This window comes from Bos taurus, chromosome 24 (genome assembly GCF_002263795.3).
Source record: "Bos taurus isolate L1 Dominette 01449 registration number 42190680 breed Hereford chromosome 24, ARS-UCD2.0, whole genome shotgun sequence".
NCBI lineage: Eukaryota > Metazoa > Chordata > Mammalia > Artiodactyla > Bovidae > Bos > Bos taurus.
The window spans coordinates 46,344,287-46,370,463 of record NC_037351.1 but is presented as its reverse complement, the minus strand read 5'-3'; the positions used below and the strand labels follow the sequence as shown (position 1 = coordinate 46,370,463).

General features: G+C 45.9%; 1 protein-coding gene across 1 annotated transcript in view; it reads left to right on the top strand.

The window, feature by feature from the left end:
- Positions 1 to 26,177, top strand: part of LOXHD1 (lipoxygenase homology PLAT domains 1) — a 210,111-nt gene that overhangs the window by 25,947 nt on the left and 157,987 nt on the right. Inside the window, exons 5-6 of the mRNA XM_059881070.1 lie at positions 14,324 to 14,422; positions 20,878 to 21,026. Of these exons, the coding sequence (XP_059737053.1) occupies positions 14,324 to 14,422; positions 20,878 to 21,026 (248 nt within the window). The remainder of the gene's footprint in view (positions 1 to 14,323; positions 14,423 to 20,877; positions 21,027 to 26,177) is intronic.

Here is a 26,177-nt window from a genome sequence, read left to right as displayed (position 1 = left end):
TTCTAGGGTTCAATCTGCACCCCATCCACCCCAACAAGGACCCAATAGGACTGCTCTCCCCGGAGCCCCAATGCCTGCCTGCCTGGGATGAAGGTGGGAGGTTCTCCTTGCTCCCAGACTGCTGTCTCAAATTGGTTAGACAAAAAATTCTGAATCTCCCACTGAAACATATACCAGAGTCAGAGAAAATGTTAGAGCCCACACCTCTGCGCCCTCATTGCTCTTCTATTTTCTCCTTCAGTTTTCTCCAGGCCACCTAAGCACCGTTGTGTCTAAAGCCCCAGCCTCTCTGGAAAGGATTACCTGCTCCCTTGCCTTGGGTTGTTCTCTCCCTGCAAACTCTGGATAAACTGAAGTCTGTACCTTCCACTGTAGTGCAATGATTCTCAGTGGGGTCCCAGCACTCCATCAGCAGTTAGGGGATGTGTAGGGAATCCTATGGGCTCCCCAGGTGGCTCAGTGGTAAAGAATTCTGCCTGCCAAGCAGGAGATCTGGGTTCGATCCCTGGGTCTGAAAGATCCCCTGGAGAAGAAATGGCAACCTACTCCATAGTCTTGCCTGGGAAATCCCATGGACAGAGGACCTTGGTGGGCTACAGTCCAAAGGGTTGCAAAAGAGTCAGACACAACTTAGTGACTAAACAATAAGCAAAGAATCTTATGGGGAGAGAGGAAAGAACTTCTGCCTGTTTCCAGAAATTCAGATACATCCTGGCCAAATAGCAGAAGGAACCACCGTGGCTACTGGGGGTGGGGTGTAGCCCTTGGATACATGGCTGAGAAACAGCATATCTCAGAGACTCTCTTTGCCTCTTTGGACTCTAAGCACTTAATATGTGTCAATCTGGTCTCTCCAGCTCAGCTTGGGTTTCTCTGAGGGTAGCACTTTCACTTGTCCCTGCACACTTGGTCCTGGGACTTAGGGGCTGGAGTGAAGGTCAGTAGGACACGGGCTCAGGTGTGCAGACACATGCGCTCATGAAGACCAGCAGCAGAGACGAGTGCAAAGAGCTCTACCGGGAGGCAGAGAGCTGGCTGCTAGGCTTGCTCTCAGGAACGGTGCACCTCGGGCAGGTTACTTGTCCTCTGGGCTGCCTGCTCATCTTATCAGAGGTCCCCTGTGACTCTGGCTTCCTCTGCTAGCTCTGGCTTTACTCTGCTAGCTAAGCGTATCTCTCAAATGGCTCCAGAAGTCTGTGCACCCCCCCACCTGCCAACCTTGATGTCATTCACTGCATGGGGCACAGTGCCCAAATGCAGGTGATAAACACACTGCAGACTTACACAGCTGAGAACACAGGGCTGCCCATGTCTTGCTGGCCCCAGGGAGGCTCAAGGTGCATCCCTGAGGCTGGAGCTGGGATGGGGGCAGCATTGAAAGATTGAGGGTGGGGACACAGAGGTGGACAAGGCAGGACACGATGGAGTAGAGTTGGAGTGACACAGTGCTGGGTCTTGAAGGAGCGTGGGCTGAGGGCTGTCACCAGTAGGGAAGCGCGGGTATGACCTGTTTAGAGCAGACATAGCTTTCTCATTGCCAATATGATGTCATTTCCTGCCTTCTGGCCAAGCAATTGTCCCCATCCTGGTGCCAACCCACAAACCCTCCCACCTTGCAAAGCACCGAGTTGATCACATGGCTTAAATCAGTACCGAGCCCACATCACATTAGGAGAGCTTGCCAGCTTGGCAGTGAGACAAGCCTCTGAAGCCAGGATCTGAGTTCCAGCTGGTCTGGGGGCTGCACGCACCCTGGGGCTGGTAGAGCCCAGGCCCAACAGCGCATCAGGGTTTCAGACCCAGGCCTCGCTGACAGCCGACAGGACCCCTGCCTTCAGAAGGGCCCACCCTTGCTCCTAGCTGGGGCCGGTTCGTTAGGGACAAGCCTTCTTCTAAGGAGCATTTAGTCTTTGGTGGAATAATAATAAATATGACTGCAACCGGTTCTGTGCTGTGCTCCAAAGAGACTGAGGGGCTGGTTGTTGGAAGAAAAGGAGCCCACAGGAGGAACAACAGCTTGGGCAGGTGGGCTGGAGCAGGCAGGCGACAGAGAGGATCGAAGACAGTCTCCCATTTCCAGTCTGGAGCAAGGACTTGCTTTTTTCCCCCCATACCAAATGGGACAGCAAGTGCAGTGCTGGGAGCCCAAAGCTGCCCAGAGCTGGGGACTGGGTAGAAATGGTGCCACGTTTGTCCGGCACAATCACTGTTTCCACTCCTGGTTATTTCATCAGGTTAGATCATGCTTGTGCTCAGTCGTGTCTGACTCTTTGTGACCCTTTTGCACTATAGCCCTTCAGGCTTTTCTGTCCATGGGATTTTTCGGGCCAGAATACTGGAGTGGGTTGCCCTTTCTTCCTCCAGGGGATCTTCCCGACCCAGGGATCAAGCCCCACATTTCCTGTTTCTCCTGCATTGGAGGCAGATTCTTCACCTGCTGAGCTATCGGGAAAGCCCATTTCATCAGGTGACGGGGTTGTAATTTCCAGCTCATGCCGGGCTTCACAGTAATTATCACACAGCTCCAAGTGCACACCTGGTCTTGGCAAGACAGTGTGGGGCACAGTGCCCAGGGCGCCTTTGAAGAAGGGACAGGACAAAAAAAGGGATCATGATTAACGTCTTAGGGGCATATGGCGGTCATGCTGACCTGCAGTGGATTCCAGACCAGCCGGAGAACCACATGGTGCAGGAGCAAATGCAAGCAGCCTGGGTGATTGATGCAAAACACACCCGTCATGGGAGCTCTGCCAATAAACCCAAGGCCCTAACCTACTCCCAGATTCTAGTGGACGCTATCATACAGTAGTCAAGTCACTAATGTTAACATACAGCTCTCTGGATCAGAAAGCATACGGGGCTGCGCACCTGAGTTCTCACTCTGGCTCTGCCCTTGGCAGTCATGGGGCTTGGGCCAGAGCTCAGTTCCTCTCCCTAGTGGGGGCACTAGGTGGCCTCTTGGGTGTTTTTAGGACCGTCGTTGTTTAGCTGCTACCCATGGACTGTGGCCCACCAGGCTCCTCTGTCCGTTGCCATTTCCCAGGCAAGAATACTGGAGTGGGTTGAGACCCCCATGGACTGTAGCCGCCGTTTCCTCCTCCATGGGATCTTCCAGACTCAGGGATTGAACCTGCATCTCCTGCTTGGCAGATGGATTAGTTACCAATGAGCCACCTGGGAAGCGCCTTTTCAGAACTAGAGGAGGGTTTCCCTTCACAACCCAACAGAGACGGATGGCCCAGGGCTAGCCTTCCTCTACGGCAGCAGGAGGAGATTGACTTTTGTCCCCTCCCTTCTGCAGCGGATACTTCTTCCCCGTTTCATGCCCCTCCCCTGACCTTCTGTTCCCCCCATGCCAGTCTCCGCATCACAGGCTCTATCTCTGGACTTCCACTCTCTGTGGTCAAACCTGGCTCTGCCTCTCTAAGCATGAACAGATGCCTTAAGCTCTGTACCTCTATTTCCTCTTCTGTAAAGTGGGGATAATGTGATTCCCACTTCAGGAAGTGGTGGAGCTAGTTAACTGGGGGAATGAACATTAAAGGACTTAGGGCAGTGAGTGAGTGAGTGTCCAGCTCTTTGCGACCCCATGGACTGTAACTAGCCAGGCTCCTCTGGTCCATGGCGTTCTCCAGGCAAGAATACCAGACTGGGTTGCCATTTCCTTCTCCAGTGCAGTGCAGAACATAGAATAAATGCTCAGTCAACCAGGCAAACCTGGTTGTTGCTATTGTTACAAAGCCGGTTCTCCCCCTGCATCTTCCTCCACATCTAAGCTTGTTCTAACTCTCAGATGTACAGACTCAGGATTCTGGCCTCTCAAGCTCAGAAAGGACTTTGGAACCATGAAGTGCCTGAATCCCCTCTAGAATCCGACAGGCTCATCTGGACTGCTGTGTATCGGCTCATGACCTCAACCAGAGCCGAAACCTGCAGGGAGCACTGCTCTTCCCAACCCTCTTCCCTCTACCTGACCTTCCCCCTTAACCCAGCTCAAGTGTTACTTAGGGTCCCCTAGCTCTATTTGCTGGGGCTGCAGCATAGGAGTCATGGTTCCTTGAAACCCTGTGGAGGTGATCCTGGGCCTCGGGACACACAGCCTTGAGGGCTTCCGGGTGGGGAAGGCAGGGCCATCCCTGCAGCCCTCTCTTCCTCTGAACTTCACAGCAGCTCCCCACCCACCCCATCTGCTGCCTCCTAGCATTGCAGGAAATCATCTCCGGAAAGAGTGGGAAGAAGAAAAGTGCTTTGAATGAGGCCCCAGTGAAGAGTCTCAGATAATTTGGGAGCCAAAAAGGACCTTACCTACCCTCCTCCGTATTATAGAGAGGAGAGCGGAAGCCCAGGGAAGCTGAGCCACCTGCTCGTGGTCACAGTGGAACTACAGGCAGAGCCAGATCCCCGGGGGCAGGATGCCAGCTCATCTCCTCCAGTGTCATTCAGTGATTCAGTGGGCAGTGGAAGTTCATTGGGAATCTTCTCTGCACCAGATCCTGGACTCAGGGTAAATATGTAAGGGCTTTTCTCTAGGAGCTTAGAGTCTAGAGGGAGGAGAGTCAGACCAGTAAATAACCACAGTACAAAGAGATAGAATGGTCTAGGGAGGGGGATGCCCCAGGCCCAAGGAAGCATCGAGGAAGGGGGAACCAGGAGGGTTCATAGAGGAGGTGATGGTGCTCAAGCTGTGACTTCATAAGTGAGAAGGGATTCACCAGGCTTTCAAACAGAATGAGGGCACTTTGGGAGCTGATGGGTCCTAATGGCACAGTGTCTCATTCACAAAGCTGGGGGTAGACCCTCAAATTCCAGCTTCACTGTGGCCTCAGTTTCCCGGGGACCACTGCCAGCCACACTCTCTTTCAACCAAGCAGCCTGAACCTTTGGGGGAATGCATAGAATTGTATATTTGCCCCGTTCTTGGTTATTTTGATTCTCAAATAGGTGTTTGTGATAACCTTTGTAATTTGGAAACTATATTTTTTGGAGCCGCATCCTGTATTCATGAACTTGTGAACTTATAATCCAGTTATTGCCTGGGCCGTGACCCTGGTCTGGCTGTCCATTTCAGCCACCATGGTTTCCTGCTGGGTCCCTGCCGAGAGATCCAAGTGCTTTTTGGATCCTTTTCCGTTATAGGTTATTACAAAACATTGAATATAGTTTCCTGTGCTATATAGTAGATCTTTGTTTTTCATCTATTTTATATATATAGTAGTGTGTTCATCTGTTAATCCCAAATTCCAAATTTACCTCGTCTCCCCTTTTCCCTTTGGTAACCATTAGTTTGTTTCCGGTATCTATAAGTCCATTTCTGTTTTTTAATTAAGTTTATTTGTATCATTTTTTCAGATTCTGCATATAAGTGATATATGATATTTGTTTCTCTGTCTTCACTTAACATGATAATCTCTAGGTTAATCCATGCTGCTGCAAATGACAGTATTTCATTCTTTTTATCTGGCTGAGTAATATTTCATTTTAGATATATGCCACATCTTTATTATCCATTCATCTGTTGATGGATATTTAGGTTGCTTCTACGTCTTGGCTACTGCAAATAGTGCTGCTATGAACATTGGGGAGCATGTATCTTTTCAAATCAGAGTTTTCATATTTTCTGGATATATGCCCAGGAGTGAGATTGCTGGATCATATGGTAACACTATTTTTGGCTTTTTAAAGGAAATTCCATAGTTTTTCATGGTGGCTATTCCAATTTACCTTCCCATCAATAGGGCAAGAGGGTTCCCTTCTCTATGCACACTCTCCAGCATTTGTGATTTGTAGACTTTTTTGATGATTGGGCTTCCCAGGTGGCACTAGTGGTAAAGAATCCACCTGCAATGCAGGAGCTGAAGGAGATGTGGGTTCGATCCCTGGGTTGGGAAGATCCCCTGGAGGAGGACATGGCAGCCTACTTCAGTATTCTTCCCTGGAGGATCCCATGGACAAAGGAGCCTGGTGGGCTCCAAGTCCATAGGATTGCAAGGAGTCAGACATGACTGAAGTGACTTAGCATGCACACGTAGACATTTTGATGATGACCATTTTGACTGGAATGAGGTGATACCTCATTGTAGCTCTGATTTGCATTTCTTCAATAATTAGCAATGTTGAGCATCCTTCATGTGCCTATTGACTTCATGTGCCTACATGTCTTCTTTGGAGAAATGTCTGTTTAGGTCTTCTGCCCATTTTTTGATTGAATTCTTTGTCTATATATTTATATGGCCTTCCATCGTAGCTTAATTGGTAAAGAATCTGCCTGTAGTGCAGGAGATCCAGGTTCAATTCCTGGGTTGGGAAGATCACCTGGAAAAGGAAATGGCAACCCACTCTAGAGTTCTTGTCTGGATAAGTGCATGGACAGAGGAGCCCGGCTGGCTACAGTCCATGGAGTCGCAAGAGTTGGACACAACTTAGCAACTATATCATTATATATATGTATGTGTGGTTTTGTGTGTGTGTATGTGTGTGTGTGTGTGTGTATGTATATATAGTGAGCTATATAAGCTGTTTGTATGTTTTGGAAATATATTCCCATTTTGAGGATGCTGGAAAGAGAGGCACAAAGAGGTTAAGCAATTTGCTTATAAGTAATGGAGCCAAAAGTGAACCCAGAGGGCCTTGAACTTAATCGCTGTGTAAGACAGCCTTAGAGACACCTCTGTTAACATTTTAGTGAATTCCATTTCTATTCTTTTCTTGTGCATGAATGTATTAAAGACTATATATTGATGAAAATGGTATTTTATTTTGGTCAAATTTATAACCCTTTGTTTTTTCAGTTAATAGCATTGGCTAATATTCTAAATCATTATTTTTAACGGCTGCATGGTATTCCATGAATGGGTGAATACTATAATTCACTCCCAACGATCCCTCGTTTTGGATGTTTTTAGGTTGTTCTCAGCTTCTCATTATTCTAACCGTTCTGTGATGGACATCTTTTTAGGTGGTCTATGAACACAGGATTTCCTAGCATTAACTAGTTGCTATGCACAGGGATGGAACTGTTGGCCAGGGGGTTGCAGAACGATGTCTTTAACACACATTCCTCACCTCCAGCAGCACCTGAGACGTGTTGGCTTCCCAGCCCTGTGGGGGATAAACTCTGGCAGTGGAGTGGAATCTGGGTTGGAAAGAGAAGAAATGGAACAACAGTTGCTGAGTTCTTGGGTAGAAGGGAAGGACCTTCTGCAGACAGCCAGAGAGGGGGGCTGAGTCTGTGGAAGTAGCTTTGTGGGGCTTGGCAATGAGGGAGGTGAGCATTCAGAGCAGTAAACCCTTCTCTACACCATACTGTTAAAAACACCCCATAGCATTTAGGCTGACATCACAGTTTCTTAGGAAATATACAGGTTGTATATTTAGTTGGGGAGGATGAAAAGAGCAGAGCGCTTTTTCTTGATTACCACCCAGGAGTGATTGTTAATGATTGAGTGATATTTCAGTGTCGGTGTGTAACCAGGCTCGGCTGGGTTCAGCCCATGGCCTGTGTTCCAGCACGTGGGAAGTGCCGACAAAGTGATACAGACCCCAGAAGTTCTGGAGTGCAGGACTGAGGGCTCGGAGATGGGGGCCCTTGGCAGAGAGTCTGGGGCTTAAGCTAGGCTGGGCAGGGTGGATAGAATGACAGCTAAGAGAGTGCCTTCTTGTCCAGGTCCCTTGAGTCCACATCTGGGCTTTAGTCCTGTCCGACTGTGAAAGCTTGATTAAGTATCTCAGCCTCCTGCTTCCACTGATCACCTCATCAGTGAATGGTGACAATAGCCATTGTGAGGATTACCCGAGGTAATAGGTGTGCTGGCCCATGCTAGGTTCTCAGCAAGCCCTGGAGACTCTTATTTCTTGATTAGTGGGTGTGTCTGCGAGGGCAGAGAGGGTCAGGGCCCTCTATAGAAAGCAGAGATACTCCAGTCCTGATTAAAGAAGAGGGTGAATCTGGGTGAGAAATTTGGGCCTCTGGACCCGAGGGAAGAAAGAGGAAACTGTTGGGTCAGGAATGGGGAAGGAGAACTCGAGTCCATGGGCTTGGGAGGCCATCCACTGGTCAGTGGCCGTGACCCAGCATGGAGCCTTGCTGCCCATCCTCGGGTTCTGTGGACCACATCCTCCTCACACCCATGCGGGCTTGAGTAGTTAGGGGTGTTCCCTGGAGAAGACTCTTGAGAGTCCCTTGGACTGCAAGGAGATCCAACCAGTCCATTCTCAAGGAGATCAGCCCTGGGATTTCTTTGGAAGGAATGATGCTAAAGCTGAAACTCCAGTACTTTGGCCACCTCATGCAAAGAGTTGACTCATTGGAAAAGACTCTGATGCTGGGAGGGATTGGGGGCAGGAGGAGAAGGGGATGACAGAGGATGAGATGGCTGGATGGCATCACTGACTCGATGGACGTGAGTCTGAGTGAACTCCGGGAGTTGGTGATGGACAGGGAGGCCTGGCGTGCTGCGATTCATGGGGTCGCAAAGAGTCGGACATGACTGAGTGACTGAACTGAACTGAACTGAACTGGAGAGGGGAGAATGTTCTTCCTCGGCTCCCACCCCCAAGGCAGCTTCCCCCAACCCCTGCCATCTTCAGCTCCCACACAGCCCCTGTGAAATCTCACTTCTGTGTCTTGGCATCCTGTCTCTGGGTGAGCGGAAGTGCTGGGTGTCAGGGGATGAGGCTGGCAGATGTGGTTGGGGGTGCGGTAACATCAAGTCCAATCATCCCTCTTCCAACTCTCCTCCCCAGTCTCACCTGTGAGAACAAATAAAGCCACGTTCTAATTAGACAGGATCTGGGGATGGGTGAAAAGTCCATTCTCTCAGCTCATCCTCAGCTCATTCATGATTCTCTGCTTCCTGAGAAAGCCTGGACCATGTGAGCTTCTCCAAGGCTCAAACCATGTGGGCGAGGGATGGCCTCTTCCTTGGCAAGCAGGACAGAGGCTTCAGTATGGGGTCTTTCGCTAGGCTTCTGCTGTCGGGCACATGACGAGCAGCTTCACCCGCTCAGCTGTGCACCCAGCACCAGGATGTGGGGCTTCCGGCCCCCTCAGGGCTGTGCCTCCTCCTCCTGCCGCCCAGGATTGCTCTCAGGAGATGTGTCCCGTCACTGCTGTGTGCTGACTGTTCCAGACGGCACGCCGGGGAGGCTGCGGGGGCGGCTGGCACACCCGGCGGTGCAGGAGGCAGCTGGGGCCTGCCAGTGCCTGTCTTTTCTGGAAGCCCACGCAGGCAGCTTCCGGCTGGTCTGCAGGGCACATATTTCCTGTTTGGAAGGAGCAGCTTTGTGCCTCTGCCAGGATGGGGTGCAGAGGGGAAAAAAGGGCAAGGGCCAGGCTGGACTTGTGTATCCCCTGGGCATGCAGGGCAGGGCAGGAAGGTCACAGATGACCCTACGATGTGACCTTGAGGCAGCCATCTGTCTTTTAAACTACAAATAAAATTCTCTGTGCAAGACCCCAGCTCAATGCGGTTGGGCTTTGGAAGGCACCATGGGATCAGCACCTTGATCTGTAGCTATGGTGTATTGTTCAGGTCAATGTTTCAATTAGTCTGTTCTCTTTGAGCTCACGCTGACCTTTGGTGGAAAGAGGCTACTACCTGGTTTCAGGTGTGCAGGCTGTACATGGCTCCAGTGCGACTGTGTAAGGAGATCCCTTTCACAGCACAGGGACTGTAGATTTATGCATTTATTATGACAGTTATCCAACAGATGGCAGTCAAGTGTCTTGAGGAAGGCTCCCTTTATCTCGTTTGCACACAGGCACTGTGTGGGCTAACGGTAACCCTGCTGAAAGGTCAGAGAGAAGTAGTTCTAGGGAGAATTTTAGAACAGATAATATGCCAAACAGGTAAACCACAGGCCAACTCCAGGGCTGGGGCGGGCCCTCTTTAGTCCCCATTTCTCCCATGTTTGCTCAGGAAGAGCGATGAACTCAGCTTGCCAGCTCCTCCTCCAACTCGACCTTCCCCTTTCTTCCCATCTCTGCTCCTTGCTCGTTCACAACCAGGCAGTGAGATGAAAGGCACACGGCCGAAGTTTGCAGAACTGGACCTGCCATCATCCCCACCTTCGGGAACCCCAGATTAGACTAGCCCTTCTTCTCAATCGGACTCAAAGGAATGGCAGCTTCAGCCCAGTCACACAGCACTGTAAGGGGCGGGGAAAACGGAGCGAAAACGGAGCGCCGTTCATGGTCCTTTTCACTCCCCACCCCAACAGAGAAAGGACAGTCATTCCCCAGCCTTCAAAGCCCTAAGCTGTTTAGCTAGCGGTGAAAGTGAAAGTCAAGTCGCTCAGTTGTGTCTGACTCTTTTCGACCCCATGGACTGTAGCCCGCCAGGCTCCAACATCCATGGAATTTTCTAGGCAAGAGTACTGGAGTGGGCTGCCATTTCCTTCTCCAGGGGATGTTCCCCACACAGGGATCGAACCCGGGCCTCCCACATTGCAAGCAGACGCTTTTACCATCTGAGCCACCAGGGAAGCTAGCGGTGAGGATGCGCTATGACCATCCTGTAAGTAACTGACTCCCCTGCACCACGTAGCACTGCTCCCGTCCAGGCCCCGGAGAGCAGAGTGGTCTGCAGTCCTCTGTCCAGAAACACAGAGGATGGTGCACAAGACGACATAGAGCAGGGGATGGCCACACCTGGCCCGTCGCCTGTCTTTGTGTGGACTGTGAGCCTAGAAAGGCATTTACATATTTGGAGGATTGAGAGGAAATCAAAACAAGAAGAGTGTTTCATGACACAGGAAAGTTCTGCAAAGTTCAAGTGTCCGTGTCTATAAATAATGTTTCCTTGGAACGCAGCTGGGCCCATTTGCTTATGTAGCATTTACGTAGGACTGTGGGCCGCTGCTTGGTGCTACAGCAGCAGATCTCAGTAATTGCAACAGAGACCAAGAGGCGTGCAAGGCTGAGAATATTTACTATCAGGCACTCACAGAAAAATGTTGCCAGCCCCTAGTCAAGAGCATGAGAGCCCATGAAGTATTCTGGAAGCAGCCCTGGATTTGGAGACAAGAGACCTGGTTTGAGCCTTGCTGACAACATTTAGCAGCTGTGTGTCCTTGCTCTCTGAGCCTCAGTTTCCTCATCTGTCAGGGGGAATGTTCTCACTACCTGCCCACCTCATGTGGCCCTTGCATGGATCACAAGGACAGGCAAGTGCCTTGTGAATTGCAAGGCCTGTGTGAACGTTTAGTATTATATGCCCAAGAAGCTGGGTCATTCTTGCCCCTTCTTTCCACCTTTCTTCTCATTGTCTTTCTCCAGGCAGCCTTGCTCCCTTGGCCTCTGGGGCGGGGGTTTTTATTGGCTCTTCCCCTTTCCCCCTGGCTGAAACACCCACCTGTGACCAGAATGGAAAGTCTGTGCTTGTTGAAACTCTGATTGCAGGAAGCTGGGGGGCTCTCACGCGACCACTTAAGAGGAAGCCTTGCTGTACTGCGCTGGCCATTTGCCACCTGTGAGGGGATGCAGCCCTGCTTTTATACTTTTATCACAACTCAGGATGGATGCTGGGCCCTGGACTTTGCTTGGAAAATGGCTAATCAGATACTGTGGGGTTCTGCCTGAAGAGGAAATATGGGGAAAAGAGAACTGTTATAAAACAAACTTCATTGTCTGTCTATGGGGCCTTTAAAGAATGGATTTAAAAGGCAGTTCTTGCCTTATGACCCAGCAATCCCACTGCTGGGCACACACACTGAGGAAACCAGAAGGGAAAGGGACATGTGTACCCCAATGTTCATCGCAGCACTGTTTATAATAGCCAGGACATGGAAGCAACCTAGATGCCCATCAGCAGATGAATGGATAAGAAAGCTATGGTACACATACACAATGGAGTATTACTCAGCCATTAAAAAGAATACATTTGAATCAGTTCTAATGAGGTGGATGAAACTGGAGCCTATTATACAGAGTGAAGTAAGCCAGAAAGAAAAACACCAATACAGTATACTAACTCATATATATGGAATTTAGAAAGATGGTAACAATAACCCTGTGTACGAGACAGCAAAAGAGACACTGATGTATAGATCAGTCTTATGGACTCTGTGGGAGAGGAGAGGGTGGGGAGATTTGGGAGAATGGCATTGAAACATGTAGAGTATCATGTATGAAACGAGTCGCCAGTCCAGGTTCGATGCACGATACTGGATGCTTGGGGCTGGTGCACTGGGACGACCCAGAGGGATGGTATGGGGAGGGAGGAGGGAGGAGGGTTCAGGATGGGGAACACATGTATACCTGTGGTGGATTCATTTCGATATTTGGCAAAACCAATACAATATGGTAAAGTTTAAAAATAAATTAAAATTTAAAAAAAATTAAAAAAATAATAAAATAAAAGGCAGTTCTTGGCCCCTCCTCAGTGTGATCAAAGGCCATAGGCTCTCCATTCAGCCAACACATGGGGGCCCAGGGCCTTGTCCTGCTGCAGAAAGTTCCACAAAGTTTAGGACAGTCTAGCTTTGTTTCAGAATTGACTTCCCCCTGCATCCTGTTCATCCGGCTTCCTGACCCCTGGGCATCGGCCGCTGGTCGCCTCACCTGGAAAGGCCTGGAAGTGTTCTCTGGCCTATTGGTCCCTGACCCTTGGCTTGTCACCCCTGTTCCTTCACTTAGGCCCTGGTTCTCTGCTTCCCGGGCTTTCCCAGGACTAGGACGTGAGCTCCCTAAGCCCTTGGTGGGCTCCTGCTTCCCCAGCCTCATCTTTGTGGTGCTGGTTGCCTTTCCCACCCTCTGAGGTGCCTCCCTGTTCTCCTGGCTTCCCTCCACAGTCGGCGAGGCTGCCCCTCTTGGTCAAGCATCGTGGACTTGCAGAGCGCAGAGGATGTCGCTGCTCTCACGTCCCTCGCCTCAGCTGTTTTCTCCAGTGTCCCTGACGTGCTCAGTGAGACTCTCATATGTGCTCAGCCCTGTGCTGGGGGCTGTGAGAGAAAACCATATGAGACAAGGAAGTCCTGCTCCCAGTCCTCTTTTAAGTTCTTGAGGAGCTTAGAAGTCTCACCTGCAGGAAACAGCAAACAGAACAAGGAGGAGATGGTGAAACTGGGAAATCGTTGACACCGACCACATGGCAGAGCCAAGGAGCACAGGAAGAAAGACCTCTGGGGCCCGAGACACTGAGGAAGGTCTAGGGAGGAGGCAGGCGGAGGGGCTAGGATTTGGACTTCAGTTAAATACCTTTTATTGGCTTCATATACGAGGCATGTTCGTGTGTATGTGCTAAGTTGCTTCAGTAATGTCTGACTCTTTGCAACCCTATGGACTGTAGCCTACCAGGCTCCTCTGTCCATGGGATTTTCCAGGCAAGAATACTGGAGTGGGTTGCTGTGCCCTCCTTCAGGGGATCTTCCCAACCCAGGGATCGAACCCATGTCTCTTATGTCTCCTGCATTGGCAGGTGGGTTCTTTACACTAGTGTCAACTGGGAAACCCATATATTGGGCATAAGTCATCTAAAAAAAGATTCTGGAACATAAAAAATAGAAACCTATGGCAGCAAGGGGAAGATAAGGAAAAGTTGCCTCAGCCCTTAGACTTGTTGAGTCACAAAGAAAATCGAGAGGAATCTCCCTTTTGCAGCACAGAGCAACTCCTGGCTTTCGCTCCCCACTCTAAGGCAAGATCTGGTTGGGAAGATTTGGGCATGGCTTAACGTTGTCAAGTTTACATTGAGCACCACCCCCTCTTGAGACCATGGCCAAAACTGGTGTTTTGGGGTTACAGAGAATGGATTTCTATTCAATAAATGGAGCAAGATATAGGAAGCAGATATAAGTCTTTAAATAAAATAACTTCAAAATGTGTATTTGCTGGCTCTTATTGGTTCCTTTGGTCTTTGAATTGGTTATGGCCTTGACAATTTATATATAAATTTGGTTTTTATTTGCATAATCAGTTTTCTCCAATGAATTTTTATAATGTGACGTGGTGTAAAGAACAGATTGGCAAAAATAGTGTAGAGGCCGTGGGCCCAGCTGGAGTCATTTCAGTATCCAGGGGAGATACGCTGGTGGGTTGGTTGCATTTGGGTTGATTCATGCATCCCAAGGCAACAAGTTAGTAGATGAAAACAGAAGTCCCCTCTACCTCTGATTTGTGCTCTGCATACACAAATCAGCAATGTTCAGCAATGACCTCTGGAAACCAAGTCAGGTGACTTGAGTCTTGCTCAGTTACTGACAGTCGCGGTGACAATCCATGTGCTGCTGGAAAGAAGGGTGGACGGTGTGGTAGCTACTTTGAGGCCTCTGTTCTTCTCTCCTCAGGACCTGAATGACCTGACACTTTCTCTGTCTTTATTTTCAGGTAACAAGTATGAAGTCAAAGTGTACACTGGTGATGTCATTGGTGCGGGCACTGATGCTGACGTCTTCATCAATATCTTTGGAGAGTATGGAGACACAGGTAATAGATTTAAACTCTTCTCAAGCCATTCCCAGAACTTCTTAAGTGGGCTGTTTCCCACCCTTCGGGCAGAGGAAGGCGACTCCAGGCTCCTCTAGGCTCTTCTCTTGAGCCTCTCCCTTCTTCTTGTGATGCGCTTTGTCATGGCCTTCCTCGGGCAGCATGGTGCCCATTGCATCAAGTTTATGTGAATGATGTGCTTTCAGAATAAGCTGTGCTCGGCTTTTGAATTGATTTTAAATCATCCTGCATCCTAGAACAGACCCAAGCTCCACATTTCCAGGGGATTCATTCTCACTTGCTCTATCTCCCTAAGCTCCATGCCCATCTTGAATTATATTTGGGGATGTGACTGGGCATGGCCTGACTCACTGCAGCAGTTTGGGGCAGACAAGAATAGGGCAGGGGGATAAATTGTTCTTGGCCTCATAGGTGGACCAGGAACTGAGAGCACAGACCCAGCTGTAGGTGTTGGAAGGAGGTTCAGCCAGTAGAACTACTGAGACAGGTGGTTTGCTCCTGCTTCTGCCCATTTAAAGGGATACTCTTGCCTGGAAAATTCCATGGACAGAGGAGCCTGGTAGGCTGCAGTCCATGGGATCACTGGGAGTTGGACACGACTGAGTGACTTCACTTTTACTTTTCACTTTCATGCATTGGAGAAGGAAATGGCAACCCACTCCAGTGTTCTTGCCTGGAGAATCCCAGGGATGAGGGAGCCAGGTGGGCTGCCGCCTATGGGGTCTCACAGAGTCGGACACGACTGAGGCGACTTAGCAGCAGCATAGGAGTCAGAAAAGCTTCAGAGACATGAGTTTTGGATGTAATCTATTAAATAATTTAAAATGCACTGCTGGAATTATAAGAAAAAAAGAGAAATCTCCTGGTGTCAGAAATGAGAGAATTTAAAACCGAAGTATTAGCTATGAACTGATGCTCTGAATCTTAGAAGAAGGACACCTTCATGTTCAACGATCTATAGCATGAATTTCCTTACACATTTGGGGTCAGAAAATGATATTTTGGCTCTGTATGAGGCTAAATATGCAAAAAAGCCAGGATCCCTAGAAGTTCACAGGAATATCTTTAGTGAAAAAAGAGACTAGGAAAAAAAAAAATTGCTCCTCAGTAGAGTAAACTTATCTTTGTAAGAACTCTAGATTAAAAAAACAGTTGCTGGGGAATTGATACTTTAGGCTTATATACATACAGGCTTGAGGTGTCATTTTACACTGCACATGTGATTTGGGAACCCTCTCCTTCAGGTACAGAAAATTTGTTCCATGCCAGTGGTTTAGTTGCTAAGTCCTGTCCGACTCTTGCAATCCCATGGACTGTAGACTGCATCTCTTGCATTGGCAGGCAGATTCTTTACATTGAGCCACACGGGAAGCCCCCTATGACAAATACAGGAAGCAGAAATACAGGAACTGAAAATACAGTTACTAGATACAGACACTTAGTGGATGGGTTAAACAACACAATTAGAAATTGTTTAATAGATAATTAGTGAACTGTAGAAAAATATAAACAAAATATGCAGATGTGCAGAGACATAAAGGGTTGAAAAATACCAGTAAGAGGTCCCGAGATGTGGAGGAGGGAATATGCCCTGATATGTTGAATAGGAGTTTCAGAAACAGAATATACAGAATAGGCGAGAGGAAATATTTGAGGAGATGATGGCTGATCACATTTTTTTTCAGAATTAAGCAAAGATATGAATCTTCAGATTAAAGTAACAAGAGACATTGACCAGAATAAACAAGAACAGATCTTCATTTAGATACATTGTGGTGACACAAAAAAAGGCCAAGAGAAAGATCTTAAAAGTAACCAGATTTGGTGGATTATCTTCTATAGAAACAATTAGATTGATAGCAAATTCTTATCAGCAGCTTATAGAGGATACAAATCCGTGGAACAATATTTTCCATCCTCTGGGAATTCCCTGGGTTCCAGTAGTTAGGACTCTGTGCCCTTACTGCTGAGGGCCCGGGTCCAATCCCTGGTCAGGGAACTAAGATTCCACAATCCCACAAGCTGTATGGTGTAGCCAAACCTAGAATTCGATACTCAACTATTCCAGAATGAGGGCAAAATTAATGGATTTCCAAGCAAACAAAGAGAAATAAGACTTCCCACCCAAAGACACATGCTTAAACATGAGTTTTTCATTGATTCATGTTTAAACTCCTGAAGAATATACTTTAAGAAAAAGAAAATTGTACCCAGAAGAAATGTGTGAGATCCAAGAAATAAAGGTGAGCCAAAAAATGATAATTATGTAACAAATTTAAGGAAGCGTTAACTGTACAAAATGATAATATTGATAATAATAACTATTATCAAGATATGAGAAAATATGGACCCTAAACACTAAAACACAGTGATATTTGAGAAAGAAAGGAGATAATAAGAATTAAAACATAACTTGGTTGCAGTCCATTTGCTGACCCCAGGGAATAATTAACTTTAGACTTTGATACATCAAGTATGCAGATTAAAATTGTATAAGTAAGCACCCCAAAGAGAAATGCATAACTTCTAAACCAGGAGAGGAAATGAAAGGGGATAAAGACTCAATCAATCCAATAGAAATCAGGAAATGAAGAAAGAAAAAGCATGCTAATAGCAAAAAGTAAGATAAATGTGTAAATAATACAATAAATAGAACTAAACTAAACTAAATTCATCCACCTAAGAATAAATGTTCTCATATTAAATTAAAAGAAATAAAATCCAGCTTAAATATATGATACATAAATTTCTGAGAATATATAAAATGAAATTAAGTATACCAGGAACATACTGTCTACAGGAAAGAAGCTGGTGTACCTATATTAATATCCATCAAATTAAACTTTCAGACAAAACACTTCATTAGAAATAAGTATCAGAATGACAAAAAGAGCAATTAACCTGGAAGATAGGATAATTCTGAACTTGTATAGATTTAGCAACATATTTTTAATACATGTGAAGCAAAAAGTAATAAAATTCTTGGAGAAACTTGACAAGTACATAATCATAGTGGAAGATTTTAATACAACACTCTCAGTAATTGATGAGTCAAATAGATAAAAATTTAGTATGGTTGCAGATTTTAACAATGGTTAATAACCTTGGTCTAATATAAGTATGTAGATTCCTAAATCCAGTGGGTAGAGAATATACATTCTTTTCAATCGCATAATGACAAATGCACATGAATCAATAACATAGAGACAACATTCTTTGATCATAAATCAATAAAATTAGAAGAAACTCCAACCTTTTACCCCATTTAGAAACAAAATTTAATTTTCAAAAAAATGAATGATCATCTATAAAATCCAGGAGAATTAAAAAAATCATTAGAACCATGAGTAAGTTTAATAAAGGTGCTGGATATGATTAATACAAAAATATTAATAAAACAGTAAGCACATATATTATTTAAAAATATATGATTTATACTAGCTTTTGGCATTTAAGAAAAACTCTGGAAAAAATAAAAATTTCTACTTAAGAACATGCAAGAATACCTAAAAAATGGAAAAATATATTATCCTCGTGGATGAGAAAAGACTTAAACTCAGTAAGATGTCCAAATTTCTCATTATTCTATAAATGCAATGCAGTTTCAGTCAAATTCCCAAAAGGCAATATTCCACAGCTTAAGCTGCTATTAAATTCATGTCCACATAGGGCTAAGTATTGCCAGAAAAATTTTGAATAATGAAAATAATATTGACAATATTAATAATATGAGGATATTTACCCTCCTGCTGCTGCTGCTGCTGCTAAGTTGCTTCAGTTGCGTCCGACTCTGTGCGACCCCAGAGATGGCAGCCCACAAGGCTCCCCTGTCCCTGGGGTTCTCTAGGCAAGAACACTGGAGTGGGTTGCCATTTCCTTCTCCAGTGCATGAAAGTGAAAAGTGAAAGTGAAGTCGTTCAGTCGTGTCTGACTCTTTGCGACCCCATGGACTGCAGCCTGCCAGGCTCCTCCGTCCATGGGATTTTCCAGGCAAGAGTACTGGCGTGGGGTGCCATTGCCTTCTCCATTTACCCTCCAAATACTAAAATATTCAAATCCCCCAAAACTACAACAGAGTGATATGTACAGAAGGAGAAACAAATAAACCAATAGAATAAAGAGTCTAGAAATACACAGAGAGTGGCATTATAAATCTGAGCAGAAAGGATGAAATATTCAATTGCTGGTGTTAAAACAGTTGTCTAACCATGTGAGAAAAGATAAAAGTCAATCTTTTTACCTTTCACCACACACAAAAATAAGTTCCAGATGGGCTAGAGATTTAAATGTGAAAAAGCAAACTATGACTTTTTAGTAGAAACTTTAAGAGTGTGTCTTTTAAAAATCTCAGTTTAGGATAGAGTTTCTTGAACAATTCACTAACAACACAAACAACAAAAGGAAATATTGATAAAGTCCATTAAAACAAGAAAAAGTCTGTATGAAAAAAGGAAAGACAAAGAAAAGGAAAGACCATAGACAAAGGAAAGACAATAGAAAAATATAATAAAGTATATGAACAGAAAAATTATGGACAAGCAAAGCCTGAATGGCCAATATATATATGGAGCAATCTCAAAATATATGTATATATATGAACATCTTTCAGTCTTTTCAAATAGTCAAAGGAATGCAAATTAAAACCATAATAAGACACCATTGTACACACATGAAACAGAAGTTTAAATATATGTGTTAACAATGATTATGGGGAATGCGAACCCTCAAAGGCTGCTGGTGATAATTGATGTAGTACAACCATCTCTGAAGGTGATTTTGCAATTGCTAATACACTGAAGATGAGCACATCTCAGTATCCAGAAACTCTGTAGGTGTCCAGTCAGATCAGTTTTTACAAATGTATGGCAGAAGGTTAGTACTGGAGAGTCCATTTCAGTGCTATTTACAATAGCAATCAAATAGAAACAACCCAAATGTGAAAGAATGCACATATAATCCTGTTTTCTTCATTCAATGACTGTTATACAGAAGTTGGGTGAATTCGGTTACTAGTATCAACAGAATAATCTCAAAGGATTGATATTAACTTCACAAGAGTGTGTGATGATAAGATGATGGTAACACGAGCAACAGTAAGAATCCCAGCCCCTGACACGGCACCTACCTACCACACTCCGGGCACTACCCTAAGGGCTTTGCACACATTCATTCAGTTAATCCTTGAAACAGCTCCTATGAGGTGGAGTCCTTATCATTCCCACAGTACAGACAAGGAACTTAAGACAGATGCTCACTATGATGTTATTTCTGTAAAATTCTAAAACATGCAAAAATAGTATATGTTCTTTATGGGTACATACGTGCACAAACAAAAATTCATGAAAATAATGGATGCCAGTTGATGATACTGTTTGCTTATGGCAGGGTGTGGCAGGTGAAGGGATGGACTATGAGGCTTTAGACCTACCTGTTATGTTTAATTTCCTTTAAAAAAGAGAAAGGCCTAAGTTAATTACACAAAATGTTAATATCTGGTATACCTCTTATATCTGAATGGGGGGTACATGGATGTCTAATATTTTCTATATGTGTGAGTTGTGGCAATCTAAAATTTAGAAAAATTTAAGGAATCGACTTTTAGAAAAGAAAGAAAACAGGAAGGATAAGCAAAAATCTGGTGCTCAGATGGGCTTGTAAGGGTTAACATGACTGGTAGACTTGGGAAGGCGATCGTGGAAAACTGAAAATGAGAAGGAACAGGCTGGCTCAAGCCCTAACTATGTGCTTAATACCTGTGTGACTTTGGCAAGTTGTTTCACTTCTCCAAGTCTCAGTTTCATCATCTGCAAGACAAAGTTAATAATATTTCCCTCTTAGATTGTGACAAGGGAGCAAGTGAGGGGGAAAAAAAAGTTCAACATGCAGCAGACTCTGGTGATAGTTATCATAGCCGTTTTCCAGAGGAGGCAAGCCTAAGGCAGCCTGCTGGCTGATGTCAGGGTCCCAGCCACAGCCTGTAGACCAATGACCATGGTTGTGCTCCTTGTTCAGGAAAAGCAAGGCAGGGCCTCAGGTCCGGGGACTGGGGTGCAGGTGGGTTTGCTAGGGTGGGGACCCTGGGCTAAGGCCGAACTCAGAGACCCAGTTATGGGTCCTGGGCACAGGCCACACAAGGTGAGCCTCGGCCTTGACTGGCAGCTGGAGGGGTTTAAGGAGCCTATAGATCTTGGGGTGAAGCTACCCTTTTGAATAAATTAATAAACTCTATTCTTTAGAGTAGTTTTAGGTTCACAGCCAGATCGAGTGGAAGTACAGAGAGTGTCCACATACCGCCTGTCCCCACCCACAGCCTCCCACCTGGTGACTTTTGAGACCGTTCTGCAGTGGGCGACCCATTAAAGTTTGGAGCCAGTTCTCTCTCCTCATCTGGTCTCCTTTGTACAAATACCTGCCTTGTGTGTCTGTGTGTACAGGTGAGCGTAGGCTGGAGAATGAAAAGGACAACTTTGAAAAGGGGGCTGAAGACAAGTTCATGTTGGATGCCCCCGACCTGGGGCAGCTCATGAAGATCAATGTTGGCCACAACAACAGGGGGGCGTCTGCGGGCTGGTTCCTGTCCAAGGTGGGTTCAGCTGCCTGTCTGTGGTCCCTTGGCCTGGGAAGGGGGAGTTCTGGCTCCTCAGAGGCTGTACTTCAGACCTAGACTCCCTCTTTAGGTCCATCAGCCTCCACCCTTCTACCTAAGCCCCTGGTCAGCCATGCTGCTCTTCCCACAGCCTCCCAGGCCTTGCCTGTGCTATCTGTCGCCTTCCCAGAAGGACAGCTTCTCTCATCTGCACCCATCCAGGGTCTTCCCTCCTGCAGGCCTCTGTCACTAAGCCTTCCCTGACTCTGGCCACCAGAACCTCTCCCTCCCATGAGTGTCTATAACCCTGCTGGCCTGTAGCATTCATTTCACCTTAATCATAAGCTACTTGTGACTTATCTTGGGTCGTTGCTTTGTACCTCAAACTTCTGGATCTCAGATCCTCAAAATTTCACCTATCCAGGACAAAGTTAAGAGTCAAGAAGAAAGCAAAAAGGCTTCTGAGAAGCTGAGATATATCTGGCTCAAAGTTCACAAGAAGAGCTTATGCCCCAGGTACTACCTTGCTCTGCCCTGATTTTGAAGGCAAGGCCCCTCAGATTCTCACTCAGTCTCATGCTTGCTTATAATCCCTTCTAGCAAACTTGCTACCCATAATTTTAAACCTATATAGCAGAAAATTAGAGGTAGAAAGAGACACTGAAATTGGTGGGGTTATTGAGAACTGTAATGGAAAGTCAGAGAAGACAGAAAAAGTCAAAAGAATATTGAATGATCATGGAAGTCTGAGGTCATTTAGAAAAGGGCTACCAGCCTTAGCATGTGTCTTAGTCATGAGGCTATCCACATCTTTCAGCTCATCCCAGAATGATTGGAAAAAATGGATGTGTAACATATTTTGAAAAATATTTTGAAAAGCTCTTACTGCTTAAAAACATAACACCCTTGGATTTATAATAATCTGACTACTGAGAATGAGACTGATAGTTGAGGTTTTGCTACTCCTTAATTTTGTATACTATGCTGTGGCAGTTAGGAACGTGCTTGACTGCAAAGATCAGAAATTGAGGAGCAATCAAAGGCATATTTCTCTCATCTCACATGAATCCAGATGTGGCCAGCTCAGGGCTGCTGCAGTGGCTTCCTGAGACCTGCTGTCTCGCTGAGTCACTGTCTTCAGCACAGCGGCTTTCATTCTCCAACTCGGCTCATGATCACATTTTGGCCGTTGAACCTCTAGGCATCTTATCTGTGTTCCAGGCAGGAAAAAAAGAGAAGACCAGAGGGGAAGGACTTTTTTTGTGGCATGCCTTGCCTTGGTTTGAGAGAAGCATAACCCTCTTTGGAACCTCTGCCTGTGTTGTGGGGCCACCCTAGTTATACTGGAAATTGGGACTTCAAGTAGGTTTTCCAGCCGTTATGGCAGAAGTAGGCTAAGAAGGTGATTGGAAAGGGTGTTGAGTAAGAATCCTTGAGTGTCTGCTGCATGTCTCCCCGTAACCAGCCTGAAAGTTCCTTGAGGGCACCTCCCCAGCTCTTGGCATGGGACACGGTGCTGAATCAGCAAAGCAAGGAATGGCCAAGTTTTTTTGGAAAGAGGGGGCTTCCTGGCTGTAAGAACAGCCAGCCTGATGCTGAATAGGGTTTCCGGAAGTTAAGTGGAGCTGCTGCTTGGATTGGAGAAGAAATGGGGCAGGAGTCCAGGACCTAGAGAGCCAAAGCCCAGGCAGAAGTGTGCCTCAGCACAGAGGAGGCAGTGTGCTCTATGACCTCAGCCAGAATGGGGCACAGAGAGATACCTTGGAGTCCAGTCCCTTCATCCTGGGAAAGAAGATTGTCAAAGTGAAAACGCAGGAGTAGCTGAGGGAGCTGCAAAGTGCAGCCGAGGGCCTGAGGGTGACCTTGATATAGACGTTGCAGCTGTACCTCGGGAGGTCAGGTCCCTTCTTGGTCACCTGGACCCTCACCCCTGGTGCTTTCTGAAGCTCTGTGAAGCAGGTGGTTCACATACGGAAACACGTCCTTGTGTTATCTTCATCTCAAAGCAAGGGCAGCTTGGCAAGGTGTGAGACATAGGGTAAGAGCACTTTTCCTTTCAAACGCTGAAAATCTTGTTTCGTTACCTTTTGAAATTTGACATGGAAGCCGCACAGACTTTTGTTTCTTCCTGGACAGCCTCTTTTGTGGCGTTTTTGTTTCAGCTAGGACGCTTGTAGGATTTTTTCTTTTTATTTATAATTTAAAAGTCTTGCCAGATAGTGTCTATGAGTAAGGTCTTTGTTAGTTCATTTATCTCCCCTTACCCCCTCTCCCTTCCCCTTCCTTCCTTCCCTCCTTCCTTTGTTTTTAAAAGAAAAGTGAAGTGGCTCAGTTGTGTTTGATTCTTTGGGATCCCATGGACTGTAGCCTGCCAGGCTCCTTTGTCCATGGCATTTCCCAGGCAGGAATACTGGAGTGGGTTGCTATTCCTTCTCCAGGGGATCTTCCTGACCCAGGGATGGAACTTGGGTTTCCCGCATTGCAGGCAGACTCTTTATCGTCTGAGGCACCAGGGAATCTTGTTTTTAACTTCTCTGTAACATTATGATGCCTAGGATATTTTTTGTTTGTTTATAGCTCAGAAAAGCTATCTAGTAAATATACTAAGAGATGAGAAAATATACTAGATTCTTGCTTGGATGGCTTTATTCTGATCTTTTCTTCAGGAAACAATTATCCATTTACTGAATCGCCACTCTCTGTTTTCAAAAGCTTCCCCTTTATTATTTTCATCTCTATTTTCTTTGCACTCCATAAGAACTTGTCAAATTCCCTCCCATCTTATTATTGACTTGCTTTTTCAAACCACCAGTTCTGTTTCTTTCTCCTATTAATATGCATTTTAATTCTGAATGTTTCTTCAAATTATTTTTTCTTCTCACAAAAGTAATATATATATTCATTGTAAAAAGTTTAGGAAATGCAAATAAGCAAAATTAAATAATCTGAACCACCATAATTTCACCACCCAAAGGTAACCAGTGTTCATGTTTTCATACATATCCTCCAGGCATTTTTCTGTGAATTAATACACATATGTCATTTAAAATAATGGGGTCATAATAAGCACAATATCTTACAAACTGCTTTGTCTCCATTTTCAAGTGTAATATACATATTTCCTCATGCTATTTAAATAGAATAATATTGATATTTCACAATGCAGTTTTTAATGATGATAATACTTCACTACCCAGATATACCATGAAGTATTAAACCAGTTCCTCTTTGTTGAACATTTCAATCTTTTTCCTCAAATTTATTGAGGAAATAAACTGTGTTATGACAGACATTCTCATAGCTTATCTGCATACACATTTATGATTATTTCCTACAATTAATTCCTAGGAGATACTTTAAGGTCATGCAGAATTGTAAGGACACTGATGAATTTGCTGCTACACAGTTTTGCTTTCCTTGATATGTTTCCTCATGTGATCTGGCTCTCTTTTCATATCATCTTACTGCCTTTTCGCTGCAGCCCCTCCTATCATTAAAGATGTTCACCCCTGTTTCATAAAGACTGTATTTTGTTGCATTCTATCAAGCAAATCAGTTTCTTGTAGGGCTTCCCTGGTGGCTCAGATGGTAATGAATCCGCCCGCAATGCGGGAGACCTGAGTTTGATCCCTGGCTCAGGAAGATCCCCTGGAGGAGGGCATGGCAACTCACTTCAGTATTCTTGCCCAGAGAATCCCCATGGACAGAGGAGCCTGGTAGGCTAAGTCCATGGGGTTGCAAAGAGTCAGACACAATTGAGCGATTAAGTACAGTTTCTTGTCTTCTTTTTGTATATCCTTTATCCTTTTATTATACTTTATTCTTTTTCTGTATCCTTTATTCAGTCCTTTCCAGATTTCCGCTCTTCTTTTCATTCTTCAGAATGATTTTTCCTTCTTCCCTCTCTCCTTCCTTTCTTTGCTTCTTTTTCCTTTATGTTTGCTACTCAGACACTGTTTTAAACCAGAAGCCAAGCAGGCTACTTTCAGCATGAGATTGGTTATTCTCTTGGGGCCAGTATTATGTGTAGGGGTGAGTTCAGGGCCTGGCAGGCAGGTTCCCAAGGGGAGTGTGCCTCCGAGTGTTCACTGGCTTCTGAAGAACTCCTAACAGTCTGTTCCTTTAACTTAAGCCAAACCGAAATAATACTTGGGAATAAGACATAAAAATAATTCTAGTATTTTGTAGGTCAGAGTACCTGGATTTACTAGGTATTTTCTTGAAGGAGGAATTCTGGTGAGGAAGGAAGAAGAGGATTTTAGGTCCCAGGCAGAGTAAGTGCAACCTGGAAACCAGAGGCTACCTCTCATCCCTATGACTACACAGTGCGTAGCCAGCCCTAGCCTCCTGCCTCCCCATGGAGACTGGGTTTCCATGCTGCCCTTCCTCACCTCACCTCCACAGAGACACCAGTTAAAGTGCCGTTAGATTGTCTGCATTTCCACATTCGACAATTCTACAGCAAGTGCTCCCGTTCTAGAAGTGGCCTGGTTGGTTGCCTTGGACACCACATGACAACTGCTCCTTTGGTATTTCTGTGTGGCGGCTTGGAAGGATAAATCTGACAGCCTTCATAGGTCGCCTCCCTCCCCTTCTTCGTTAGTCAGTTGTCCATGTGTATTCCTCAGCCCCCTGTTCTTCATTCCTTCCCCGAGGCTGGCATCTCCCTCCCACAGGCTTTGCACATGGCTTGGGTCCCCATGTCTGCTTAGTCCAACATTTGTGACTAATTCAGATGATCAGTTCAGCTCAATCACCGGCTCCAAAGAACAAGAGTCACAAGATGGAACATCACACTGCCAGTGGGCCTTGCCTTTGGCCCATCTGCTTCAGGAGAGGATTTGCCCGAGGTCCTATAGCTCTCTGGGGCAGGGATGGGACCTGTCCCCAGTCCTCTGGACTCCAAGTCTGGATTCTCTCCACTGTGCCATGCGTTAGAAAATCCGGAATTGGGTAGGTCCCCTGCCACATGCCTTAGGGAGCTTAAGTTCAACCAGTACCACTGGCTCTGACAGGAAGTGGAGATAAAGACTCATGGAGCAGATTTCAGGGACCTCAAGAAACTCGGCGTGGCCTCATGTCACCAATTTATACTCAACATTCAACAAACATTTACTGGGTGACTATTAAATCCTAGGCCCTATGTTA